Source organism: Larimichthys crocea, chromosome X (genome assembly GCF_000972845.2).
Source record: "Larimichthys crocea isolate SSNF chromosome X, L_crocea_2.0, whole genome shotgun sequence".
In the NCBI taxonomy this organism is placed as follows: Eukaryota; Metazoa; Chordata; class Actinopteri; family Sciaenidae; genus Larimichthys; species Larimichthys crocea.
This window is the reverse complement of record NC_040020.1, coordinates 31,421,700-31,448,285: the sequence shown is the minus strand read 5'-3', so window position 1 is coordinate 31,448,285 and position 26,586 is coordinate 31,421,700. Positions and strand designations below refer to the sequence as shown.

General features: G+C 40.2%; 1 protein-coding gene across 2 annotated transcripts in view; it reads left to right on the top strand.

Moving 5' to 3' along the window:
• The window catches only part of cacna1ab (calcium channel, voltage-dependent, P/Q type, alpha 1A subunit, b), a 166,818-nt gene that overhangs the window by 89,349 nt on the left and 50,883 nt on the right, over positions 1 to 26,586 (top strand). For both annotated transcript variants that reach the window (XM_027282430.1, XM_027282431.1), the window contains 22 exons: positions 5,028 to 5,119; positions 5,403 to 5,555; positions 7,460 to 7,647; positions 9,970 to 10,073; positions 10,223 to 10,338; positions 10,467 to 10,511; positions 10,874 to 10,966; positions 11,293 to 11,490; positions 13,084 to 13,196; positions 14,061 to 14,173; positions 15,041 to 15,172; positions 15,288 to 15,360; positions 16,278 to 16,398; positions 16,672 to 16,739; positions 16,982 to 17,088; positions 17,909 to 17,929; positions 19,792 to 19,945; positions 22,073 to 22,665; positions 23,321 to 23,628; positions 24,529 to 24,661; positions 24,840 to 24,969; positions 25,990 to 26,049. In XM_027282430.1, the coding sequence (XP_027138231.1) occupies positions 5,028 to 5,119; positions 5,403 to 5,555; positions 7,460 to 7,647; positions 9,970 to 10,073; positions 10,223 to 10,338; positions 10,467 to 10,511; positions 10,874 to 10,966; positions 11,293 to 11,490; positions 13,084 to 13,196; positions 14,061 to 14,173; positions 15,041 to 15,172; positions 15,288 to 15,360; positions 16,278 to 16,398; positions 16,672 to 16,739; positions 16,982 to 17,088; positions 17,909 to 17,929; positions 19,792 to 19,945; positions 22,073 to 22,665; positions 23,321 to 23,628; positions 24,529 to 24,661; positions 24,840 to 24,969; positions 25,990 to 26,049 (3,115 nt within the window). The remainder of the gene's footprint in view (positions 1 to 5,027; positions 5,120 to 5,402; positions 5,556 to 7,459; positions 7,648 to 9,969; positions 10,074 to 10,222; positions 10,339 to 10,466; positions 10,512 to 10,873; positions 10,967 to 11,292; positions 11,491 to 13,083; positions 13,197 to 14,060; positions 14,174 to 15,040; positions 15,173 to 15,287; positions 15,361 to 16,277; positions 16,399 to 16,671; positions 16,740 to 16,981; positions 17,089 to 17,908; positions 17,930 to 19,791; positions 19,946 to 22,072; positions 22,666 to 23,320; positions 23,629 to 24,528; positions 24,662 to 24,839; positions 24,970 to 25,989; positions 26,050 to 26,586) is intronic.

Here is a 26,586-nt window from a genome sequence, read left to right as displayed (position 1 = left end):
GCGCAGAGCAAGCACAGACACATATATATGATGTGAGTGTGCATGCAAGGGAAGTTGTGCTTGTGTGCGCATACTTATCTTTGCACCAAACACAGGAGCTGCACAGAAGCTGCTATTATAAAAAGGTGTGAAGGGGTAGTTAAGGATAACGTGCGTGTGTGTGTGAAGGGGTAGTTAAGGATAATGTGTGTGTGTGTGTGTGTGTGCATGTGTGCAGGTTTGCATATGTGTGTGGGTGGGAGAGGGGGAGATGCGGTTTGAAGGGGTTGAAAATCAATCATTAGGAGACCCACTTCCGAGCCCCGTTGCTGCGGCAATGCCGAGATTCCATCAATGAGCCAGGGCTGCGTTGCCCTGGCAACGCTTATGAATGAGAGCAGGTCGGTAACCGTGGAGACTCAGAGAAGAGAGGAATCGCCGGTTGCCATGGCGATGCCATGAACGGGGAGAGACCAGGCAAAGTGAAGGTGGAGAGTGACCTCTGAGGTGTTCATCATCAGGGCCATCAATCATCATCATCATCATCATCAAATTCACACTGGTGTCGCTTTATAGAGGCAAAAGCGACAGGACGTCACGCACCTCAGTGTTTGTAGATTTTTCTGGTAGTTTTGTTTTGTTTTTTTGTTGTGACATTTTTTTGTGTGGATGTTTTAAAACTCTTTTCTTAATGTCATCAGTGAAATGTGAGGAAATCTGAGGATTTAAACTCAACCCATGTACCTTCAGCAATGAAAACACTACATATTGAAGAAATATTAGTAGTAGTAGAGTAGCTCTAATTTTATGTTGTTGTAAAATAATTATTAAAGATAAATTACAATATCCTTACAGTAACTATATGCTTTATGCTATATTACTATTTTCCCCCCAAATTGTTGAATAATGACAATTTGAATAATCAATAACAGGAAAAGTACGCATGCTGTTGGCATATTATAGCAGAGTTTAAATGATGTGTGTGTGTGTGTGTGTGTGTGTGTGTGTGTGTGTGTGTGTGTGTGTTTCACAGGTTGATTGTTAGGTGTTTCCCAGCAGTGTGGGCCTCTGTCATCACTGTCCAAACACCTTCTCCCTCTGCAGATAAAACTCTCCCCCTCTTTTTCCCTGGAGTCTCTTTCTGTGTCTCTCTCTGTCTGCCTCTCTATCTCTCTCTCTCTTTGGGGTTTCTCTCTCCCTCAGCAGTTGAATCTCACACTTTTGACACACAGGACTATCACTCTCTTTCAATCTGCTCACTCTTTCTCTCACACTCTGTCTCCCCAGGGATGCTCCATCTCTTCCCTCCTGGTCTGCATTTCATCAGGGAGTCGCATCTCTAGTTTTTTATTATTCTTTTTTTTATAACCTAATATGGACAAATGTGTTTGTAGAGTCATTTAAAAGAGTGGTTTCGTGAGTTTTGGTCACACAGTGTGTTTGAACCATAGCTAAATAAGAGGGAAAATGTGGGAGGCAAGGATTAGCATTTAGACAGAAAATTTAAGGAAAACAGTAGCAAAAAGATGCTTTTCGCACGACAGCTGTGTAGTATGTATTTTTTATCACAAATACCTACTACATGATCTCTATACGCAGATATCTGCATATAAATGCCGAATCTGCAGGCAAGGGTCCAAGATTTTGTAATCGGAAGCATTTGTAGCCCAAGTAGTATTGACTAATCACATTTGAGCGAGCTGTGGTTGCATGCAGGTAAGCAGTCCATGGGGAGAGCGAGACAGGCGAAAATCCTGCATTCCACCTACTGTGACAATGGTTTAGCTTTTATTAACTTTTTACGACATTTATCTGCATTAATGCACAGATATATGTTTATAGTGATTACCTAAATTGCATTTTTCTTATCATTCTTGCGTTGCTGATATTATGAATGAATGCAGCAGCTTTTATTAAGTTTTGTCTCTGATTCATGACACCTCACCACTCTTAGAGGGTTGTGATAATATTAAATAAAAACATTCAGGATAAGAGTCATGACAGAAATCACAGACATTTCATATCCTTATTTAACCTCCTTCTCTTGCGCTTGCCTTTTTTTCACCTGCTAGTCTCAGTTGTTTTCTTTCTCACCTTCCATTTAACTCTTACCTGTTTCTCCTTTACACTCATGTTGTTGTTCCACTGTTTCCCTCTCTCCTAACACCCCTCCATGCCCCTCCCCCTCCATCCCCATCTCAACCGGCAGCACAGTCGCTGCTCCCTCTACCGGCCACCTCAGTGCACTGTGGGCAGGTTCAGGCGTTGCCAAGGGTGACTGCATCCTGGCGGTTTGGGTTGTCTGGCAGAAGCGGATGGTTGCCGTCTCGCACGGATGAATATTGAAGCTCTGCTTGTGCCCTCGAATGAGATGTATGAGAGAGGGGGGAAAAAAAAGGAGCAGTGAAACGGGACAAAAATAAACAGAGAGCAAAAGGAGAGAAAATGAATGACAGACAGATGGAAAGACAGAAAAAGTCAGAATTTAGATTCAAGATATCAAAACAGACCCTTTGCTCTTTTGTGTCATCCATCTACTCATCCATGCATAAATCCAACTCCCTGAAAGGGAAAATTCATGTGAAGCTTTCATGGAGAAGTAGCTGTTGGAGCAGCAAATAATCACAAAATACAGAAAAAAAAAGAAAAGAAAAATCAAGTCAGGATTAGAATTGTATTAAATGTTTTGTGTTGGCAAAGCATGAGAAGGAAAATGAGAATGTGAACAAAATCAATATGTGATCAGCTTATGCATAGAAAATGTGCACCACATGTTGTGTAATAGAAACAACATTGAGGTTAGATATGTCAGACTATAATCTTTCAATGTGTCCTGTTGGATCTTTACTGGACCTGAGGCTGTTTGCTTTATTTTGCTGAGGTCCAGTGTTTTCAGGTCTGCAGCATGGCCTTTAGCTGTGGCAGTTAAAAAGCCATTGAGGGAATGAGGGGCTTGGCTGCCGGTACCGTGTCTGTTAATAAATGACCTCTTACTGGAATTAGCAACCAACCTGGAGAGAGACGGAGGAGGGGGGTGGGGGTGAAGATGAGTGAGGGTAGAACAGAGAGAGGGATGAAGGGAGAAGTAGATGCCAAATTTAATAATTTAGCTCAATTCATTAACTTCCTTTGAGTCTCTCACTATTTTTCCAAGTCACTTGTTTCTTTAATGTTCTTGGCTTTTTCTTTAGCTGTTAGTGTTATATAGTGCTGCTGTAAGTGGCTAAATGGCATTTCTTCCTGCTTTCTTATTTTTCATGATCCCACCATCACGAATACTTGATTTAATGGACAGCTCTCCTTCCTGCGGGACAGATTTGATAAACTTTTTTGGCACAAAAGACATTCTGCGAACACATGCAGAAATCTAGAAGCGCAGTCTGCCGGGCATCTGAGGCACACTGTGTGTGACAGCAGCAAGGTGCGCCTCTTTAGTAATTGCAAATGCATTTGCAGGTTGAGAAATTGCACCAAGTTGGTAGGAGATAAAATAAGTGATGATGATGATAAATGTGACTCATTACACATTCTGCTGGATAAGGTTTATGCATTTTCTATGGAAAATGTTTCCAGATGCACATAGCACAGGTGTATTTGAAAGACAGGTTGTGATAGTGGAAAAAAATTACAACCACTGTATTTGTGCCTGCTGATCTTTGCGAATCTTTGCTCGCAGTATACAATTCTCTGCTTTAATTTTTATTAATGTCAAAAATACGGGGTAAAACACTTCTCAGTGGGTATCAGACTGAACTGAGCTGTTGGACCTATTGACTAACATTCACCCTTAGTCAAACCTTTCAGGTCAAAATGAATATAAATGAGCAAATGATCAAATTTCACAACCTGCAGCAAGCAGGTCACAAATTTTTTCTCTATGCTCATGCTTGTATTGGAGGGTTTGCGCATCTAAATACACTTTACAAAAATGTCTTGATATTTTAACTTGAAAGAGCTGCCAACAGACTCAACTGATAAATACGCTTGAAGAAAAGAAGCAAAAATGAAAATATATGAATTTTATTATTAATGGTTGTTGTCTGTCTTAAGGTCTGTCCATGTATCGTGCTCCACCTCTTCATTTCCCTCTCTCCTCCTCCTCAGAACATCCCCTCTCTACGCCCCCACACTCTTCCCCTCCCCGTTGCGTTGGACAGACCCTGCCTTCCACCCCCACACGAGACAGAGCATGGAATTTTCCAACCTGTCTCTGGCTGACTTTACACCAGAGCTTCACACACACACACACACTATAGACACATACAGTGCCGACAGAACAGGCAGTCGTGGCAAGACTACCACACTTTTACCAGATTACTAAATCATTCCTTTTGTAATTGTGTATTTTAATCTAATATTTTTATGTTCTACTGGCTGTTATGTGCCACGATCTTGTTGGTGTTTTTTAGTTAAAACACAAACTTCGCCACGATCTTGTTGGTGTTTTTTAGTTAAAACACAAACTTCAGGATTGTCTTTCTGTGGTTGTTTGTAAAACGGAATATCATTTTTTTGTATGATAATTGAAAAAACTACAAATAAAAAAAAAAAACACAAACACAAATTTCAATCCAGTAGTAAAATTTTATAAAACAATCTCCACTCAAGGCTCACTTTATTTTGTGTTCTGAAGCTTTTGACCGCATCACATGACAAAAAAAAAACCCAGCAGACTAAATTAGTTTGGTTGCCATGGCACTGTAGATATTTGGAAAGTTTGACTTGGAGCAAGTTATATTGTGTCATCAGTGACCCCCTGAATCTTAAAACTACACAAGGTTACTGGGTTACTTAAGTGGTTTTGGTGTGGACTAATTTGTCTTTGTCCACCAGACCTAAACACATCCAGGTCAGCAACATGTCGGTCAGTAGTTTAGGTCTTTTTTGCTGAAGCTGCGTGTTAGACTGACTAGACAGACTGAATTGACTGACTCTGAGGCTGTAATAAGCTTGTTTGTAGCAATGTTGATGATTTTAAAAGCCAGTTACAGTGCTGTTTGTTCTGATCTCTACATCTTCTCTCCCACTCTCTTTCTATCTCTCTGCAGTATTTTGTCATCAGTGGGATCACAGCTTGACCTGAGGACACTACGAGCTGTCAGAGTGCTGCGACCACTGAAACTGGTGTCTGGGATTCCCAGTAAGTTTGTGCACACTTCCCTGTAGACTTTACCTGCAGCCTCTTTTATACATTTGATACTAGTGTATACCACTATTTGCTTTTTTCACCTCAAACAGCCAGGTATAATATGTTTGACTTGAAAATTATACTATAAAAGTTTCGTAAATGTTGAAGGTGCTCACTTTGTTTCTTGGTTTGTAGAAACAAACCAATCAATAAGCAACTACAGCTACTTAATATTCAGATGCATTGTTAATTATACCACGAGCTCCTCCTCTGACTTGTGTGCACTGTCCTCCAGGTCTGCAGGTGGTGCTCAAGTCCATTATGAAGGCCATGATTCCCCTGCTGCAGATTGGCCTGCTGTTGTTCGTGGCCATCCTCATGTTCGCCATCATTGGCCTGGAGTTCTACATGGGAAAGTTCCACGCTACCTGCTACGACGAAGTCACACGTAAGAAAGAAATGACAGTAGTGCTTCCATCAGCCATGCACTAGTAAAATACAGTAACATGTAGCTTCTCAAGTTAAGAACACTAAAGTCCAAAAGGCAAGCCTTTTTCACAGCAGACCTTATGACATAGCAGGAAAAGTGTAGTTGGCAGTAATATACCAATAATAATACCATAATAGGATACTTTGGCCAGGTCATTTCAAAGAGAGATCCTATTGGATGTTCTTAACCCTCATAATACCTTCCCGTCGACTATGCAGTAGTGTTCCTCCATTGTGAACTTTGACCCCAGTCTGGTTTGACTGGTGTCAAAAAACATAGTGTATGAATTATGATCTAATACTGTTACACCTTGTTATACTCAATACCAACTCATTAATACCAAGATTGACCCGTATTTCTATACTTTAGGGTCAGTAAAGCTCATTTACATGAAATTATATTGGATTTTTTTGTTCTTAAAAAATCTAAAATTCGGAATATTTTTGATTATAGTTCATATATCAGGAACACATGTTGATTGATTACCACAGTCTGGTATATGTCAAAGTTTAGTCAGAATATTGTTTTGAAAGCATATACATTTTTTTAATGGTGACACATAATGACACCTGTTGTACTCCAGGGTCAAAATTGACCCCATCTGATTTGACTGTTTATTAAGCATAAAATATGAATTATGATCCAATATTGTGTTTCACCTTGTTAGTCAACTCAATACCAACTCATTAACACAAGTTTCATCCCTATTTTTGGAATTCATAGTCAATAAACCACTAATTTTGGAATGAAATACTGTAAACTAAATTATGAATTATTATGTATTTTTATGTATTATTATTTTTATTATTATTTTCCCTAGCTCAGAATAAACTAATGCAATTTTATTCACAAATAACAAAGAGCAAAAAAACTTTTTGATATTGAAGAGTGAATTATTTATATGCCAAAAACTTTAAATTTTTAAAAAGTTTAAATTTTACAAAACTTTAACATTTCAGAATAAATCCATATTATTTTATTATTTCAAAAACACAAAAAAACAAACAGTTTGTTTTTGCGTACGTGTGTGTCTTCACTCGAATGAGTGGCAGTATGTGATTGTAATGGTGTGTGTTTAGCAAATATATGCATTTGTGGCATCTGGTTTGTTTTGGCATTAGTCATGCAAGGGCAGAATTGGCACTTTTTCTTTTTGATGTGATGGGTTAGGAGGAGCACCTGGATGATGGGAGGATGCTGCAAAGGTAGAGGGTTGGTGGTTGGTGAAGGATCTTCATGGTGCTGTCTCAGACTAAAATGTGACCTTAGAGGTGTTGAGCTTTTATACCCATGAAAGATAAAACACACCTGTAGCTTTGAAGTTGTCTGTGTGTGTGTGTGTGTGTGTGTGTGTGTGTGTGTGTCTGTGTCTGTGTCTGTGTGTGAGTAGATGTATGTAGGTGTGTGTGTGTGTGTGTTATATGTGTGTATGTGTGCGTTATATGTGCTGTGTGTATGTGTGTTGTACATTGTAACCCAATGAGTTTTCGGGGGTCAATCCTGGCCTGGAAGAACACAAAAATCTAAAATTCAATCAAATACCCAAAATTCAGTGAAAGTGGTCAAAAGTTTTTTTATGTGGAGCTACCATACCAAGGAACCATCCATGTTATTCTGGTGAAATTAGATGAAAAAATGCCATATTTATGACATTATAGGAGTGCACATTCCTTCATATTGTAAAAGCCTGAATCAGTGGCAGAACATCCCGCAACCTTTGATACATTTTTATTGTCAACTAGGTATACAAAGACATATAGTACAAAACACCTGTATTACACCTGTGTTTTACCAGTCTCTTGGATGAGTATTACAGGATTGTTAATACTTGGGTTGTGTTCCTTTATTTTCTCTGTGCTTAGGTGACGTAGTGGACGAATTACCATGTGGCACAGAGTTGCCGTCCAGGTTGTGTCCTAACGGCACAGTGTGCAGAGGTGGCTGGCTTGGACCAAACTATGGCATCACCCAGTTCGACAACATCCTGTTCGCCGTGCTCACCGTCTTCCAGTGCATCACCATGGAGGGATGGACAGACATGCTCTACTACGTAAGTTGTCCTGTTCAGTGAATCACATTTAACTCGAAAGTGGTGCAGTTTGTTGCTAGACATGTTGGTGAGAACATAAGATAAAAGACATGATGTGTTGTTCACAGTCTGGTGGCTTATCGAACACAGAATGTCACAGTGACGTTACATTTCTTGTCTCGTCCCGTCTATCTTGAGATAAGCAGTAGCATTATGACGAAGATCCAAAAATGACAAATACATGTACAACAATACCATGACACCGCCTTTCATCTCTTTCATCCTTTTCTTGTGTCAGTGGTCTAGGCGACACTGTTGGCTCTTCCACAGTGCTTATAATGCGTTTCCGACAACAACAATTTCACAAGATGAGAATTATCTGTTTTTAATACAGTGTTCTTGTTGGTTTGAACAATGGCGAACTTACTGCAGATACCCATGCCGTTATAAACCTCAAATCTTCGTCACATTTTCCACAGTTATCATATAAGCGATGGGTTTTTTTTTTTTTTGGTCCCTGTGATGTATATTAGGTTTGTACTGTATGTTATTTAGCACACCGAAGGACTCGCGGGGGTGGGTGGGTGTTTGTGGAAGTTGGTGATTGGCCTGAATTTCATTCAGCTTAATGAACTCTTTATCATTCTCCGTTTGACTTCCTTTATCCGTCTTCTCATCTATCCTTTTCCTGCCTTCGGAGTCGCTCTCCTTCTCTCTCCGCCTCCTTCTCTTCTACTCTCTATTCTGGTCCGTCTCGCTCTATATTTAACATCTTTTCTGATGGATGGAGGCTGACTTCCACTCTCACACAGGCAGTCAGGAGGAAACCAATGAAAGTTTAATAGAGAACGGGCTGCTTGCGCTGTACCATGCAGTATAAAACCTAACAAATGCACGCAGCACTTCAGCAGCAGATAATAATCAGCTGATAGTTCCATTTAGGCGTTACACAGGTCACAGAAACATGATATCCTCCGGCAACCTGATTTCTCTGGTCGTCAGCTGGGTTTGTTTGGTGAAAGAGGGAAGTGACACCGAGTCACTGTTGATGCTGTTGATGTGCTCCCCGGGACACCTCAGTGCAATCAATGTTTATGAAAGCCAGTGCTGTAACGTAACACTGCACATGGCATGTGTTTCTATTTTGTTTGTTGTTTCTGCACACAACTCAGTGTCGCTGCATCCAGGTCAGGCTTTAAAGAAGTTTAGTTTAAGTTAACTTTAAGAAAATGGGTCACTCTGGACTCTGGACAGCTCTCCTTATTTCTTGTGTAGTACAGAGAAAGTAGCTAACATCCATCAGTCCATCTTTTCCTCAGTAGTGAGTTAGCTGGATTAGCTAGTGGATTAAGATTAATATCTTTTTGGTGGAATAAAAATTTAAACCAAATCGCAAATAACAGTCATGCATTTCAGAAATTAAAAAAACTCGGACACACCTTCTAAAGCTGCAACTGATACAATATAAAAGATTTTTGAATAATTTAGAGGAATAATTGACTCTTAAAGGTACTCAGTGAGGTTTCCGTCCACTCGTGGCACTATGGAGCAATGTTTTTTGGCCTTGGCTGTGTCATGAACACACAAGGGCACTCACGCAATCGGGCAATTCATGGTCTGTTGATGGCTCCATGGTGGTGTCCAGACTGTGGTGAGCACGGTAATATGCCAACAAAGGCAGCAAAGAAGAAGACTGAGCAAGCAGACCTGTGCAATTTAAAATATTTTGTTTTAAAATCAGCTTTGCAAATGTTTTTTACTCAAGGTTACACAGAACACCTTTTGGTGAGAAACACTGAATGTGAACATCAGTTTTGTTTGTTTACAAGAAAACTTCAGAGGAATCCTTTAGCTTTTTAAAATTACCCTCACCAAGGCTGTTTCAGGACTGATAAATGTAGTTGGTGCCTGTTGGAGATAAAACATTAGAACAAACACAGTGGATAATCTGTTCATAGATAGATAGATAGATAGATATACTTTATTTATCCCAGGCTGGGAAATTACAGTGCAGCATCATTTAACACAGTGACGATAGACAACAACTTAAGAATAAAAATATAAAGAACAAACTATACATAATAAAATATCAAAATACCAATAATAAATAAAACATATTGTACAAAAGTATATATAGCAGTTTGGCAGTATTTTTCTAGTGCAAAGTAAAAAAGGAGAAATGTGCAGTGACTGTAAATTATGATCTGAGTTTTTAGCTGTTGTTATACAGTGTAATGACATTTAGCAGGAAAGATTAAGCAGATCATCAGTATTAAGCAGAGTAACAGAACATACCCATTTTATATATTAGGTTATGAGTGTGTCTGTTTTTTTCTCTTGCAGAGTAATGATGTGGAGGGCAGTGCCTGGAACTGGATGTACTACATCCCCCTCATCATCATCGGCTCCTTCTTCATGCTCAACCTGGTGCTGGGTGTACTCTCAGGGTACGGTCTTCTGTCATTTTCACATAGTTAAAATGTCCTCCTCCTTTCCCTTTTCAACATAATAGCCTACTACTGTATGCTCTGTGTGGTATGGTTTTTGTTTTGTCTAATCACAAATCAGCAAATTAAAATGACAAATGTGCCCACAGTGAATTTGCCAAAGAGAGAGAGCGAGTGGAGAACAGGAGCGAGTTCCTCAAGCTGAGGCGACAGCAGCAGATTGAGAGAGAGCTCAATGGATACCTGGAGTGGATCTGCAAAGCAGGTCAGTGCACACTGACACTCAGACACTGACACTGCTTGTTCCCATTTACAGACATACTGCATGTGAAAAAAACCAACTAAATCTTCATGCAGTAGGCTAACATCTTTCTTTTTTATTGTCGTGTGTAGAGGAGGTAATTTTGGCTGAGGACGACGCCACAGGGAACTTTGATGGTAACTTACTTTCTCTCTTCTTCTAATTGTGTGGACGAGTGCAGTCAGCAAAAGACACGAAGACAGAACTGTTCACAGTGGACACTTATATCATGAGAAGATTTGCACAAATGCTATGATGCATGCCTTGTCTTTTCTTCCTAGAGGATAAATGAGGATATCAGACACTGTGCCAACATATCTTTAAGCAAACACTTATGTAGGGCAATGTATGACTAAGCAATTTCAGAATGGCTCCGTTAAAGGTGTAAATGTAGGGTTTAGCACAATACACCTACAAGCGACAGACTGTGGCAAGAATGAGACAGTAACGTTTTGAGAGATGGACAGATGAAGAAACATTCCTTTTTTTCTCATGCTAGGTTCAAGGCGAAGGCCAACAATCAAAACCAAAAACAACAAGACGGAGCTGCTGAACCCTGAGGAAGGAGAGGACAACATGGGAGATGCAGTCGGTAAGAAAAACAGAGGGATGGAGACGTGAAGATTAAAAACTTTCTGTTCGTTCGGAGCAAACTGCAGCTCTTTGGTTTGTTAAAAGTAAGGGACAGGAAGTAAAAAGGATAAATGTTGAGGTGGTACTTTCTGCTGCCGACTGGCAAAAGAGCAGAAATGATGAAAGGTGGGGGGCTAAATAAGTTTTATGTCATCTTAATAATGAGCTTTTTATCATCTAGTGGGGATGGTGATGGGTCCAAAAAAAGAAAGAAATTAAGTTATTTCTGTATTAATTATTCCATCAAACTCAACTCTACTATCTTCTCTACTTCCCTCCCCGCAGGTTTTGCCCGCTCCAGTATAAAGAGCGGTAAGGAGGGCTCCAATTACAGTAAGAAAGAGCGACGAATGCGATTCTTCATCCGCAAGATCGTGAAGACGCAGGCTTTCTATTGGACGGTGCTCTGTCTGGTGGGCCTCAACACAATGTGTGTGGCTGCAGTACATTACAACCAGCCTGAGCTGCTCTCCGACTTCCTCTGTGAGTAAATACACGCATAAAGAAAACTCTATATTCAAATATCAGTCATAAATACACACAAATATTTGCTCCACTTCTTTTGAAACCAGTTCTCCACTGTTTGGCCTCTGCCCTCTTTTGGTGCTAACTTTGGGACAGTTTTTCTTAGACTGGATCCAAATAATATGACCGTACCGTTACAGCGTCTGAACAATATTTTACAGTTCAGTTTCAGAACACCTTTCAGTTGCTGCTGTCCACACACACCTCGCCCCAACCTGAATCATCTTTTTACACTTTCCTCCTACACATGCAAACAACGCATTTATAATTTTAACTCCTTAAAATAGCAGAAAACATGCTGTATGTTCTCGACTAACCGGCATCTGCTCCGTCATCATGATCATCATCCTTCTTCTGAAGATAAAGAAAGAAAATATTTTTCGTGAATATATATATATATTTATTCTGATGATAGATGGTACTGTAGCCACCGATGTCCAGTTTAGACTAAGGGCAAAACCCCCTCCTCTCTTTAATTTTGAATGGCTTACTGTGTGGTGATAGGGGCCAGTAGAGAAGTAGAAACAGAAACAACCTGATGTCATGCTGGTCGCCAATCTGGCATCACTGTCAGCCTGAAATATCACTGACACTGGGCGCTATTCAGGCTGAGGTCGTAAACTAAACTATGATACGCTGTCAATTATGTCCTTGTTTGGTTTATGTTGTGTAGCCACCTACCTGGCTTTCAGTCTGTGCTACAACCAAAAAGCTTCCTTCGGTCTGTGTCCATTTATTATGAGAGAGAGATAGAGAGAGATAGCAGTGGTCAAGCGACATAAATGAAAAAGAAATGAAAAGAAATTTGGCAAATCAGAGAAATAAAACACAATTTTCTAAATTGTTTCACAACTGTTACGTTAAGCACAAATGAACACACACACACCTTGCATACCGTATCGGCCTGAATACGGTATGAGACATAAATAATGTTGTCTTTGATTATACTCTAAGTCAAATCTAGCAATCACTGTATCAGTGATATACAACCATATATTTCACATTCTGCTTGTTGAATTCAACTCAACATGCATTATTTTGTTTATTTAGATTTTATCTTTATTTTAATTCTGGATGCAGCTGCTGCTGACGTGACTACTCACACGCACGCACGCACGCACACACACACACACACACACACACACACACACAGGGCCGTCGGTTGAGCTCAGCTCGTTGGCCCTGGCCGGTGTCCAGTGTCATTAGCATATGAAGCTGTAGCTGCTGATGGAGTCCATTCATCACCAGACTGTCATACACCGCTGGGCTCGCACCACTATTGACTTCCACTCATCTAACTCTCTCTCTCTCTCTCTCTCACTCTCTTTCCTTTCCTTCCCGTTTGTTTTCCTCTCCTTCTCCACTTTCTTTGTCTTTTCATCTGACTTGTCCTCTCTTGTGCACTGCATTTCCTTCATCTGCATTTCTCTTTCCCCCTTCCTCTTTTCAATCCACTCTTATCTTTCCATGACCTCACCCTCTTTCATTTTCACCTTCCTCTCTCTCCCATTTCTCTCCCTCTCTCCCTCCCTTCTCTCTTTCTCACTCCAGTCTATGCAGAGTTTATCTTCCTCGGTTTGTTCATGTCTGAGATGCTGATCAAGATGTATGGTCTCGGCATCCAGCCCTACTTCCACTCCTCATTCAACTGCTTTGACTGTGTGGTGAGTGCACACTAACACACACACACTGTTTCACTGAGTGAAAAAAAAGAAAACAAATTACGCTGGTAACTATCAGGTTTTGATGACAAATCCAACACTCCATTAAATCAACAGATTTGAGAAATAGATTTTTCTCATGTTGCCCTGCGACAAACGAACAAAGAGCAGATTCAGCGCCGCGTTTGTCACCAGTACACGTGCAATAACTGCGCATTCATTTGTCATGCTGACACTGTTGCAGAGGCTTATTGGCAGGTTACTTCATATTATATGCTGACATACAGCACATGGTAAAGTGACACCATCTAATACTGTGTTCAGTCAGCTGGCAGCGGATGGAGTTAGAGACTCTGAATGGATTTGTATAGTGCAGTTCTCAGCTAATGTTTCGTTTTATAATTGACTGGAATGTTTATTCATCAAATATGAACAAAATAAAGATCCATGATGATTTCAAGACTTACATAAACTCAGAGATGGCTGCAGGATTGTCTTATGCACCAGTTGTTGCTGTCAAAACTGTGGAGAGATTGAATTTACCTGTGAATAGAGTTAGATTCAGACAGCTGGGTCAATTTAGGATCTGTGGTTGAATAAACCGTTTAGCAAATCTGTCATCTTCAAGTTTTTAGCACTTTAATGTCCCAGAGCTTTAGGTATTTTTTATGTTTCCAACTTAAAATTGTAATTGTCAATAGTAAACCTCCATAGATTCAGTAAGGGATTCAAAGAGACTCTGATCTGATGACCTGGATTCCACCAGTTTTCCTGCAATTTCAAAACTTTGTCACTTTGTCACTTTGTTCAAAACTAACACCCTGAATATACTCGACAGGATCTGACTGTGTATGTGTGCATGTGCAGGTAATCGTGGGCAGTATCTTCGAGGTGGTGTGGGCCACCATCAAACCAGGCACATCCTTTGGGATCAGTGTGTTACGAGCTCTGCGACTGCTCCGTATCTTCAAAGTCACCAAGTGAGTCTTATCTGTCTCACATTTTCTTACACGTGCACTCGTGTCCATCAGCTCGCTCATGCATGGATGAGACAGTCGTGATAATGAGGATGATGATGACACGCTGAGGTTGAAAAGATAGTTTTTAATTTGTTTTAATTTGAAAATCTTTTCACTGTTGTAACATCTAAACAGTTCTTGGGTTTTGGCACTTTGACACTTCTTCGACGCTCCCTTCAGGAGAAATTTTAATTGGATTTGGCTCACGCACATTGTTCCATTTTTTTCGTGTTTAACTTGTCACAATGCTACTCATTTAGACACACCTCACTTGAAAATGAGTCTTTTACCCTAATGAAATCATGAAACTTTTTTGAGGGGTGTGGTGATTGCAACCAGGGTCTAAGGGACAGAGACAGAGAACTGAAACCCTTAGAGCTGGACATTAAGTTAGTTTGAATTAAAGCTCCGACCCTTAGCCGGTCTTTTTAAATTGATGCTGGGTGGAAGGATAGGACACACTGTAATACAAATAAAAATGTACTGTGATGAAATACAAACATGAAATATGTTTTATGATTTGAAGATTATTTAGTATTTTAATTCACTGGACATTGTTGTAAAGTTGACATTTGAGAATGGTTATTTTAAGATTAAATTAGACAACATATATTATCCCTATACTAGTTATGTATATCCACAGTAAATAGTTGGAGGTTTAAATCCAAATCTCCACTCTTAATATATATATTTTTTTCTTTTACATTCCCCTACTGCACACTTGCCTGTTTTTCATTTATTTTCCTTTGTGTTTCCATCATGTATTTCTTCTTTCTTACATACGTTTGGCCTTCCTTCATTAATATTCCTTCTCCGCCTCCTTCTCAGGTACTGGGCTCCTCTTCGAAACCTGGTGGTTTCTCTGCTCAACTCCATGAAGTCCATCGTCAGTTTGCTCTTCCTTCTCTTCCTCTTCATTGTGGTCTTTGCCTTGCTGGGGATGCAGCTGTTTGGAGGACAGTCAGTACCAACACAAACTTAAAAACAAGCCCACACTCTCTCTTATTATATTTCTTTGTGTATGTAGTTGTCGTGCTATTTCAATATATATATTTTTTTGTCTTCTTTCTCGCAGATTCAACTTTGAAGGTGGAACCCCTCCTACTAACTTTGACACTTTTGCAGCAGCTATCATGACAGTGTTTCAGGTAGGAAAGAGGGAAAAACAGAGTAATTACTGGTGTGATGTGGTTACTCTTTTTCATATTGAATTGAAGCTAGTTATGTTGCCCACTCTTTGCAATGATAAAGGTTCTTCTCTAAACACATATTTAATTTTTAAAAGTCTATTTATGTCACTTCACTTCTTCTTCACTGTTTATGTGAACACAACTTTATTTATTTAGCTAAATAAACTCAGCAGTCTATCCATCTTCAAATGAGGTACCAGCGAGTTACTGTATTTTCCAAACATGACTGTGAGCACACTTATACACACTCATGTACATGTTCAGGACAGCTGAAGCCCTTTTTGAGAGTGAAATTTAATAATGCCCATTGTTGTCATGTCATCAGTTTGTCAGATGACTTGTTCAGTCCTGACTGCAGTTTCTGTGTTCTCTCCACTCAGATAGACAGACAGCTTTTGTAAAGAGCCATTTGTGTTGTGCTTTATTGTCTCGCAGTGACTCAGAGGCCAGCTGTGTGCGTGTGTGTGTGCCTGTATCTGTATATGTTGATGCTCAAGCAACAGTTTAGGAGAAGTATCTTTGGGCTTTAGCTACTTTGAAATGGAATTTAAGGTTTTGCCTCCTTATTATCTGAATGTTAACATAGGTACATAACACAAGCTTTATTTGCAACAGGTGATTCAAGGTTTTTTTTTCTTCTTCTTGAAAATGATGATGAAAATTAAAGGGTTATTCTGGATTTAATTGATTATTTACTTTCATATTATGTCAGACATGGATACGTTGTCATGGGGTGAAAATGCACAAATGAAGCTCTTTTTTCTCATTTATAAACAAAGTCTGGATTTTTATTTTCTTTAATGAGCTCTAAATACATCAAACCAGTAAGATTTAATCATTGACCTTTTCTCTTTCACCAACTTCTCTCTCCGTAGATCCTGACAGGAGAAGATTGGAACATGGTGATGTACGATGGTATTAAGTCCCAGGGAGGAGTGAACGACAAAGGAATGGTCTTCTCCATCTTCTTCATCGTCCTCACACTCTTCGGCAACTGTATCCTGCCTTCATGCTCATATATATATATATATATTGCATTACAGTGATGATAAAATGTGGACGTTGACTTGTGTCTTCCTTTTTCCAGTCCATTTGAGCTCCACAAATTTGAAGAATACAATTCTACTTCCTCTCTTTCCTCTGACTTTCCTGCATCTGCAACCTAACATCTCTCATTTCCTCACCCATTCATCTTCCTCCTGAGAAACCGTCAGCTTCCTCTCTGGTTGTTCTGGAATCAATATGTCTTCTTAACTTCTGCCACCACAGACACTCTGCTTAACGTCTTCTTGGCCATCGCTGTCGACAATCTGGCCAACGCCCAGGAGCTCACCAAGGTACAGGATCAAACCAAGAAAAAAGACATTTTCCCTTTTATTTGAAGTACAACATAAATATAGTGTATTGGGCCTTTTTTAACATTTGAAGTATACAAGATGCTTCAAAATCTCACTTGACTTTTGTTCTTGATTGCTGTTTTTGTCATTTTCTTGATATATAAGTATTATTTTTACATGCTAGTTTATGGAAATATAAGCTAGGATCAAGTAACTGAAATGATTATCTTCTTCTCCAATAGGATGAAGAGGAACAAGAGGAAGCAGCCAATCAGAAGACAGCAATGCAGAAGGCTAAGGAAGTGGCAGAGGTCAGCCCGCTGTCAGCAGCCAACCTGTCGATTGCTGCGTGAGTACACCATACGCACAAACACACATAAACATGTACACACACTCGTCTCTTAAAAAATTACAAGTTATTAAATGTTATGATTTGGGACTAGATAAATAAAATTTAAATGTACATAACAAAAATGACTGTATACATAATATTTTCTCACACACACAAATCTCTCTTTCTCACTCTCTCTCAAATCGGATGATTGGCAGGCTTTCATGTACACGTGACTCACACACACACAAACACCCACCATCACACTCTCCCTCGTTCTCATCCTTTTAAAAAACATGATTAAGCGATTGTTCCGAGAATGAAAGGAACAGATTCAGGGCTTTGTGAAGTGAAGAAGAGCGAGAGGCGGACAGTCTGTAAAATCTGCTCCTGGCAGCAGAAACACCCGACAATAGGACACATCAAAATGATGCTCACAAAAACCCTGCTGCTCCTTTAGAAGTCACCGGACTCTTCAGTCGCTGTGGTGAGCCTTTGATGGCTAGATTAGAAGCTAGTGGCTTTGTGCTACAGTTATGCTTGTCAATTAGACATTAACTTGTCAGTCATTTTACTGTAACAGGGGTGTGCATGATTTCTAGTTATGGAATCTAAATAATATTTTACAGCCTGGAAAATTAGCTCATCATAAGCATCGATTCAATCACAGAACACAACACGAGTGAATCAACATGTACAGAGACGCAAGCACAGGAACATTACATGTTTTTGCACATTTTACACATGTATGTTTGACATGTGTTTGGAATCAAAAGAATAAAAAGACAGTGCAATCAGCATTAACCCTGTTGATTCAACTGTTTTGTGATTTTTAAAGCCTTTCAGATGAACAGCTCTGGTACAGTAACAAAACATGGTCACACTCCTTCACTCTGTTTTTGATCCCATACTCACAAACTCTGCTGTCAAGAGCTTGGGACTAGTTGGCTTTGGGACTAGTGAAAGATGGGTTAACATTCCTCATTCTCACATTATTCTTTGGACTGGACATCTTCTAAAACATTCTGAGACATTGGATGTCCTCTCGGCTTCTAGACAGACTCTGTCACCAGTCTGCGTTAAAGATGTCAAAAAGATGCTTTCCACTCGTTTTCCATTCTTTGTGATTTTACTTCTTCCACAGCAGCAAAACATGATGCATGAGCCAACAGAAAACTCCTGGGGTTAAATTGGGTTTTCTGGACACTTTTAGGATGGATTAACTCTAGTAGATACCATGAAGATGGACAGATAGGGATCATGGATGTGTTATAAGAGCTTGAAACTGCACTGTGACATGGCTTCCAATCAAATGAAAATAGCTCACTCTTCCACATTTTGTGGCTCATGCTTTCTCCCTCTGGCCCTGCCCACATTTGGATGATGTCGCGCACAAAGTCAGCTTGTCTAGGATCTGAGATATTTCACAAATTTAAAAACTCCATAGTTCTGAATTTACAGGCAACTTTTACAATTGTGGTCTCTCTTGTGAGAAATTGCGTTTTTGCGCCACAGGGAGTTTTTGTTGTTGTTGTTGATGCAGTACCATGATTGGCCACTGGAACAAATTGGTAACAGCTCGGAGTGATCGAGCTCTCTTAATACATCCATGATAAAAAAAACTCTCGAGGCCAGCAACATGGTTATTTCTAAATGGTAAGATATCTTCGCACTGTTTCTGCATATGGGAGGAGTTTGATTTTAGGGCTTTCTGCCCAATGCTGCTGTTTGTGCCCCGTGTGTAGCCAAAAGTCAACATTGATGATGATGTTTTCCTAAACCTAACCGTAGATTTGGTGCCAAAACTTAACCAAACTGTCACTGAAAATTGAAAAGTATGAAACTAAAAAAAAGAAAAATCATCCTTGACTTATGGTGAAAGTCCTGTGTTTGACCCATTCATCCACCACAAACTCCATATATAGCCGTTATTGCTACTTCCTAAAGCTTTCACCAAACTTAACATGTTTGTCGCTCTAGACATATCCAGCCTTGGTTTTCTCCTTGTATTACTGCAGACACGCTTCAAACTAAGCAAGATACCAGCTATATCCTGGTATATCTGCCATTTTTAGCGAGAGCTTTACTGTGCTGCATCAAGGGGGCGTCTGCAAGTTCACAAACCCAACAACCCAAAATGTAACGCTCTTACAGAGACAGGTTTACTCTGTGAAGCAAGAGCTGGAATCAAATAGAACGTCAGCCATTATAAATCTATAAATGTTTCATACATATAATTTGTATGTATTGTTATTAATTTTTAATATGAAAACATCAGTAGTGACACTGGAGCTCTCTGGATTGTTTAATTTCTCAGACAGCTCAAAGTGTTTTCATGATTTCATTCCTGCTCTTCTTTGTCTCATCTGTTTCCTGCTGCTTTGATACACACTAGTTCATAGTTCATGCTTCATCCATTCACACATTTGACTCAGTGTTACGTGGTTTCACATTGAAATTGCAGACTGAGTATACTTGCTGGCCACATTTGCTTTATTCATTTTTGTACTGAAGTTCTTTTCTTTGCTTTTTAAGGGTATGCAGTGACTTTCTGTTGCTGCTAAATTCCCACAAGGATCTTGTAGTCTCTATCTAACTGTCCTCCATCTGCCATTTCCCTGTCTTTCTTTCTTACCCTCTTTGCCATCCATTTTCTCCTCATCTCCCCTCTAAATTCCCTCTCCTCCTTCCATTCGCCCCTTCACAAACACCCCCCAACAGCAAGGAGCAGCAGAAGAACCACATCAAGGGCAACAAGTCAGTGTGGGAGCAGAGAACGAGCGAGATCCGCCGGCAGAACCTGATGACGAGCCGCGAGGCGCTCTACAACGAGCTGGAGCAGGAGGACTGGAAGGTGGGAGGGGAGGGAGAGGAGGTGAGGATCCCCCCCCCCAAAAAAAAGACACACATATACACATATATATGCAGTCTACTCCTGATATATATGGTGAATATTTGTTAATGTGTGTAGAGTGATATGATTGGTTAAACACTTGAAGGGACATTATCATCCATGAGACTCACTTCAAATCATTTTAACATCAAAAATTACATAAGCATGCATGACCCATCCCCAATATCTCACAGGTTTTAACATTTTAAGAACAAAATGGGCCTCAAAGTGTTCGTCAGTTGTAAGTAGTAGCAGATTTTTTTGCAGGTTTTTCTATAGCTTGAAAGTTGACACTTTCCTGAGGTTAAAGTCATCCTCGTTCCACTGTAAATAAAGTGATGATCTCGGTCTGAGATCTTTGCAAAGTTTACAGGACCTTTGATTTAAAATGAAAATTTTAACTTGATCCCCGTTAATTGTATTGACAATGACGTCAAAGTTTCTTCCTTAATAAGCTCCTTGTCAGTATCGCACCATGCTTCTATAAATAGACTTTTCATGCATGTAAAATTGGTTTCCTGACATGTTACCACTGCTTTGCTATGCTGTTAAATAGTTTTCAGTCAAACTACTGACATTGCTGCAGTAATGTAAGTGTACTCCAGGGTGACACCATGACATTACTGTTGGGTATGGATACAACCACATCCATGTAGACAGACCTAAAACTGACTTTCTACTAGGAGACATTTGTTTTCAGCCTGCTGTTGAGTTACTCTTCATTTATATTAGGTGCCAGTCCACCTGCATGTAATTTGTGTAGTGATCTACAGTGGACACAGTGGATTAATACATGTTGCTAACCTGCTTTTTATCAAAGTGTATTCTGGGTCATCCTGCACTGATGTTTTGATTCCAGGATGTAATGTCCCTTTAAGCCTGCGAACGAGTGTTATTATTGTGCTAGCCACTGCTATATGGGACGGCTTGAAGCTGCGTGCTTGGGAGCAATGCATTATTAAAGTGGGGCATGCAGAGAAATCCAGAGCTGTACCCAAAGAAGGCAGCAGACTCAAAACTGGAGCGGGGCGAAGTGTAACGCACTTCAAAAAAGAATTGAAAAAGAAGATGATCAGGAGTCGACTGGATATGGCTCAGCAAACTGTTTACTCAGAGCTGGAGATGTTTGCCATTTTGTGGTTCTGGAAAAGATTCATGACAATTTCGATTTCAAATTGTTCATGTGGAGCCAAAAATGGTGGACTGTTTGCTGAACTGTGTATATCTGTGGCTCGGGGGAGGGAACGGGGCAGGGAGATTGTGCGAGTCTTGCAAATTCTGGGTTTATTCTGGGTAAACTCAGGTGTAAGTTAGGAATAAACTGCCTGAATGGAGGTCACAGTTGGCATATACTGCGCCTCATGTGCCAGCTTTGAAGCAAATTGCTAAAAAAAACCATTGCATTAGAGTTGCAACAGAAATGCATTCTGTAAATGCAACTGTAATGTGCTTTGCTGAGTTTTATGAGCAGTGGTTACAACCCAGCTATACAGATATTGACATGCATGAGTGCATGAATGCGTCAATGAGGAAATAACAACTGTTTCTTTTATTGGTGCAGATACATGCTTTTGCTTAAAATGATCAAACTGCTTTTCTTTAATTAGCTTTTTTGTCATTTTATATTATAAACAAGTTTGAAATGCACAGCCAAAGTAAAAACGTACGTTATAGATAGACAGATAGACTCAGTTTTTATGGGATCAGGTTTTGAGATTAGTAGTCCCTCGATGTTTTCTGCTGTTAAATGGCGTGGATGTCAACAGGATTGCATTTGTGGTGCTCAAAGAGTTGAAAAGTTGCATTTGCAAGAGTCAAAAGCATATGTCTTCAGAAACATAGTCAAGGTTATTGTTATTGTTATAGTTGTTACTTATATTCAGTATATAAGCACCACAAATTAAATCAGTTCCATTGAATTGGGGTAGGAGCAGAAGCTTTGAAGGCCAATATCTCAAAAACTGGACAAAATAAAACAAAACAAAATCTTGCATGGCTTGATGACGCTTGGGGTAAGTAAGAAAATTTGTGATTTTGGTTGTAACCTTTTAAATGTATCTGAAGTTTTAGCAGCAGAGACCCATCTGCTACTTTATTACCCCAACCCAGGTGTCCTATCCACGTAAAGGACGTGGCGATATGAAGACCCACCTGGATCGGCCACTAGTGGTTAACCCGCAGGACAACCGCAACAACAACACCAACAAAACCCAACCAGGTGAGCTGCCGCTGGACCAGGAGTACCGGCGCCAGGACATCGACCACTACCGCAGAGCCACCCACTATCACCACCACCACCACCATCATCAGAAACCCATTGGGCCAGACAGTGAAGGAACAGGCCAGCCAACAGAGACCCACATGGAACACGGCTTCAGCTGCACATCTCTGGGCAATGTGGAGGGCCAGCAGGTGGAGGAGAGGCACAGCCACAGGAGCCACCGGGGCCACAGGCACAGGAACCGGGAAGGAAGGGAGGCTAGCAGCGTTTCTCCCCACCATAGCGAGGTGGGAGAGGGAAACAACGAACACAGGAGGTCAAGGCAGCATCGCAGGGCAGCCAAGGAGGGGGAGGAAGGCAGGAGACACAGATCCAGGGGGACAGAGGGAGAGGGGGAAAAATGTGCAGAAGGGGAGGGAAAGAAGACGAGACGGCATCGCCACGGCAACCAGGAGAGGAGCAGAGGGCATCGCACCAGAAAGTGAGTGAAGGGAGGGTGTATTTTCTCTGTGAATGTCTCAAATTACAACCTGACAGGCATTAAAAGCCAGTTAAGTTTGTTTTTGACGAAGAAATCAGGATGCGACCTGACACCGACAGACACGGCCGGTAACTTTCCAAGAACATTTGTGTGCAGACTAAGTACTCTTTACCAGCATTTGTAATCTCATCACAAATTGGTTGCACCTAAATCTCTGCTTGGATCAGACTACCTAGATGACGCGGGCAAATACTGGTCTTCAAAAGTTGGTCTTACACATGTGGAGATAAAATGAAGACTTAACCATTAGAGATTTTTATGGTTGTTTTTTATTGTTATTTAATAATGGATTTCTAATATTGAACTGCAGTAGTGTTTAATACTCATGTTTTAGATCCTATCCTTGTTTTTGTAATGATATTTAGTGACTGTGTGACACATTACATAACAGCATGTCCTGTATATGTTTGGTACTAACAGTACTGGAGACAGTGCATATATTATGACATACTGTATGGTTCTACATCTGGTGTTTTTGATAAGATGCTCCTTCCATCACCTAATACTCCTCTTCCTTATCCTTGTTTCATTTCTCCTGCCCTTGTTTTCTCCTTTTGCTCCGTCCCTTCTCTTTCCTCCCCTATTCCATCATCAGGGAGCACCACAGCACCTGTCCCAGCCTCTCCACCACACGACCCATACAGCAGCACAACGAGGACCTGGACAACTTCCGCAACAACAGCAAGCTGGCCAGTGCCCATGAGCACCCGTACGCCCTCCCACCAGATCACCCTGATCATCCTGACCACGTCAACAACCTGCTGAACTGCCGCGACGCTGACACCCACACCCTGCTCCACAGCATGGACAGCCTGATCCTGACCAGCATGGCTAAACCAGAGTATACAAAGATAGACATGCCACCTGTCTACCCTTACCCCTCCACCAACGCCATCCTGCAAGGTGAGCATCTGGGGGATCAGTCATGTGTAAACGATGGCGTAAGCAGGTATATAGATTATGAAGGTCACAAAATCCCCTAACATTATAAAAGTGGAGAATTGACTCAACACAAGTAATGACTAGAATCCCTCACATTTTAGGCTATGTAGCTATGTGAGATTAAGGCCCTGTCTTAATACTTTGCCCATACCACCCAGTTCTACCCCTGCGATCATGTCCTGCCCAACACTATTTTTCCACATAGAACTCAGCGGTCCATTTATATTTAGGATTGAGGATTGAGGGCTTTACAAATGTACAAATGCCCTTCAAAATGTAGCATTTCCAAATGCTCTAAAACAAATAAAACATAAAAACATGTCTTTCTTTCTTTCTTTTTTTCTTTTGCAAATAATGATATTCTTAATTACTAGTATCTTAATAAAATTGAAAGACAATAAGACAACAGAAAATAGTATCATAGTATCATCACATATCATTGGTGCAATAACTATGGTAACATGGATATATTTGCATGTAACATAAGTCTGATATGTTTTTTCCACTGACATCTACATCCCTGCAAATAAACTATTTTAGTTCAAAAATATTGGTAAATGGTAAAAGTATTGAAGTATTCAGTTTTTTAATATAACTACAACACAAATTTTATGGCAGACCATAACAGATGCCTTGATTAATCTCTGGCATCTGACTATTCCTTCATTTTAAAGAATACTAATCTCAGTTTAGTGTTTCTATAAAGTTCGGGGACATTTCAAAAATGTAATGCTGCAGAGACCTAGGTGTCCTAACTTTTAGTCTTTCAGACTACAAAAACACTGGATGCAGGACTTTATCTATGTCTTTCTGTCAATTCTCGTTCCTCCAATTCTCGTTTTCTCTCTTTGTCTTGCTCAGTGAACAAGAATGCCAACACTGACCAGAAGAAGAGCGAGGAGAAAAAGGAGGAGGAGGATGAGGGAGGAGACGAGGACGGCCCCAAACCCATGCCTCCCTACAGCTCCTGCTTCATAATGTCCACCACCAACCCGTGAGTATTTATGTGTGTGTGTAAAACCTTGTTCAAACACTGTAAAACATCCGTATCAAGGACATAGAGAAGTTATTGGATATGAACATTTTTATTTCTGGGCATAGAAATCTTTAAACAGTTTGTTTTGCGTGCTTTTTTGTGTCTACATGTGTATGCGTATGTGTGTTTGCACCAGGTTTCGGAAGTGCTGTCACTATATCCTGACTCTGAAGTATTTTGAGTTCAGCATCCTGTCTGTCATCGCTATGAGCAGTATCGCCCTTGCCGCAGAGGACCCTGTCTGGCCTGACTCACCACGAAACAATGTGAGACATCCCTCCGTGTGTGTGTGTCTTTCTGTCTATCTGTGAATGTGCGTGCTGCTCCATCCCTCTGAAAATGTTTCCTGAGGGTATAAAGATGAGCAAAATCTTCCAAAGCAAGGACAGCTTAGGTTAGGATGAAGTTAGTAAAGGGGTTAATAATGGTGATAAAGTGCTGAAACTGCCAATTATACAGGTTATGTAACTTTTATGTAGACCAGAGAAAATGTCTTCATGCTAGATGATATATATGCAAACCAACTGTTTTGGACCAAACTCAGAATGTTTTGGATGCTGCTCATGGCTACTTAGTAGAGAAATCAATATTTTGTATCAAATTATTGATATAAAAATGGTTTTACTGATTTTAAAAATGACTTTATTGTGTCTGCTGTGTTCCTCTAGAGTCTCTGATTAGAACTGCGTCCACAGCAATGGTCTGTTATTTATAGCGGTAACAGTAGAATGCCGTAATTGACCAATGCGTTCAACAAAGCCATGTAATAAATGAACATAAATCTCAGTCTACTTACTTTTTGTCCTTTTTTTATCAAGAAACCTTGATGCAGTAAAGCGTCCACGGCATGACTCACTAGTAGTTCCTCAGCTCTTTCCAAACAAACCAGAAACACTCAGTCAGTGATCCATGAGAGATGTTGTGTTGTGTATTATTACAATAAATGTAACTAAGGGATGGAATATGTGGAGGATAATACACAGAAAAAAAATAAAGGGAAATTTAGGAATAAAAATGGTGAATAAATGATTTTACTTTAACACTAAAAAAGGAAATTGGACATGACAAATAGATGTTGTTGTAGATGATGTAAAATGGAAGTTTGAAAGTAGAAAACAAAAACAGGATTAAGATTAGAATTCAGATTATTGTCTGGTCGGTTTGCTCGTTTGTGTCTTTCTCTGTCTGTATTAATCTCCCCTGCTTGAGCTTTCTGCATCTCTCTCTCTCTCTCACTTTCTTTATAATGTGATAATTATATCTCATGCTGTTGTGTTGCTCTGCAGGTGCTGCGTTATTTTGACTACGTTTTCACAGGCGTCTTCACGTTTGAAATGTTGATCAAGGTAACAAAGTATCACTGTGTGCGTGTGCGTGTGAGAGAGAGTAAGTGTCTGTAGTGACTACATTTTAATGCCTTTGTTTTTGCAGAATTTTATAATTGTGCCTTTTGATGTCTTTCTTTTTTGTGCAAATTATATCTGTTTGTGTGAGTTTATTTTGTGTATTTGTATTGTGTCTGTGTGCCCTTGTAAATGACTTGTATAGTTTAAGCTTCTACATCTGTGTGTGTGTGTGTGTGTGTGTGTGTGTGTGTTGTTTTTTTTTGTGTGTGTGTGTGTGTGTGTGTGTGTGTGTGTGTGTGTGTGTGTGTGTGTGTGTGTGTGTGTTGATGTCAAATCAATGAAGCGCCTAAGTTCTAACAGCAGAAACATTTTGTTGGAAAGTAAATGGACTGTACTTATATAGCGCCTTTCTAGTCTTCCAACCACTCAAAGCGCTTTACACTACATATCTCATTCACCCCATTCATACACTGATGGCATTGGCTGCCGTGCAAGGTGCCAACTGCTCATCAGTTTGAGGAGATAACCGTTCATACA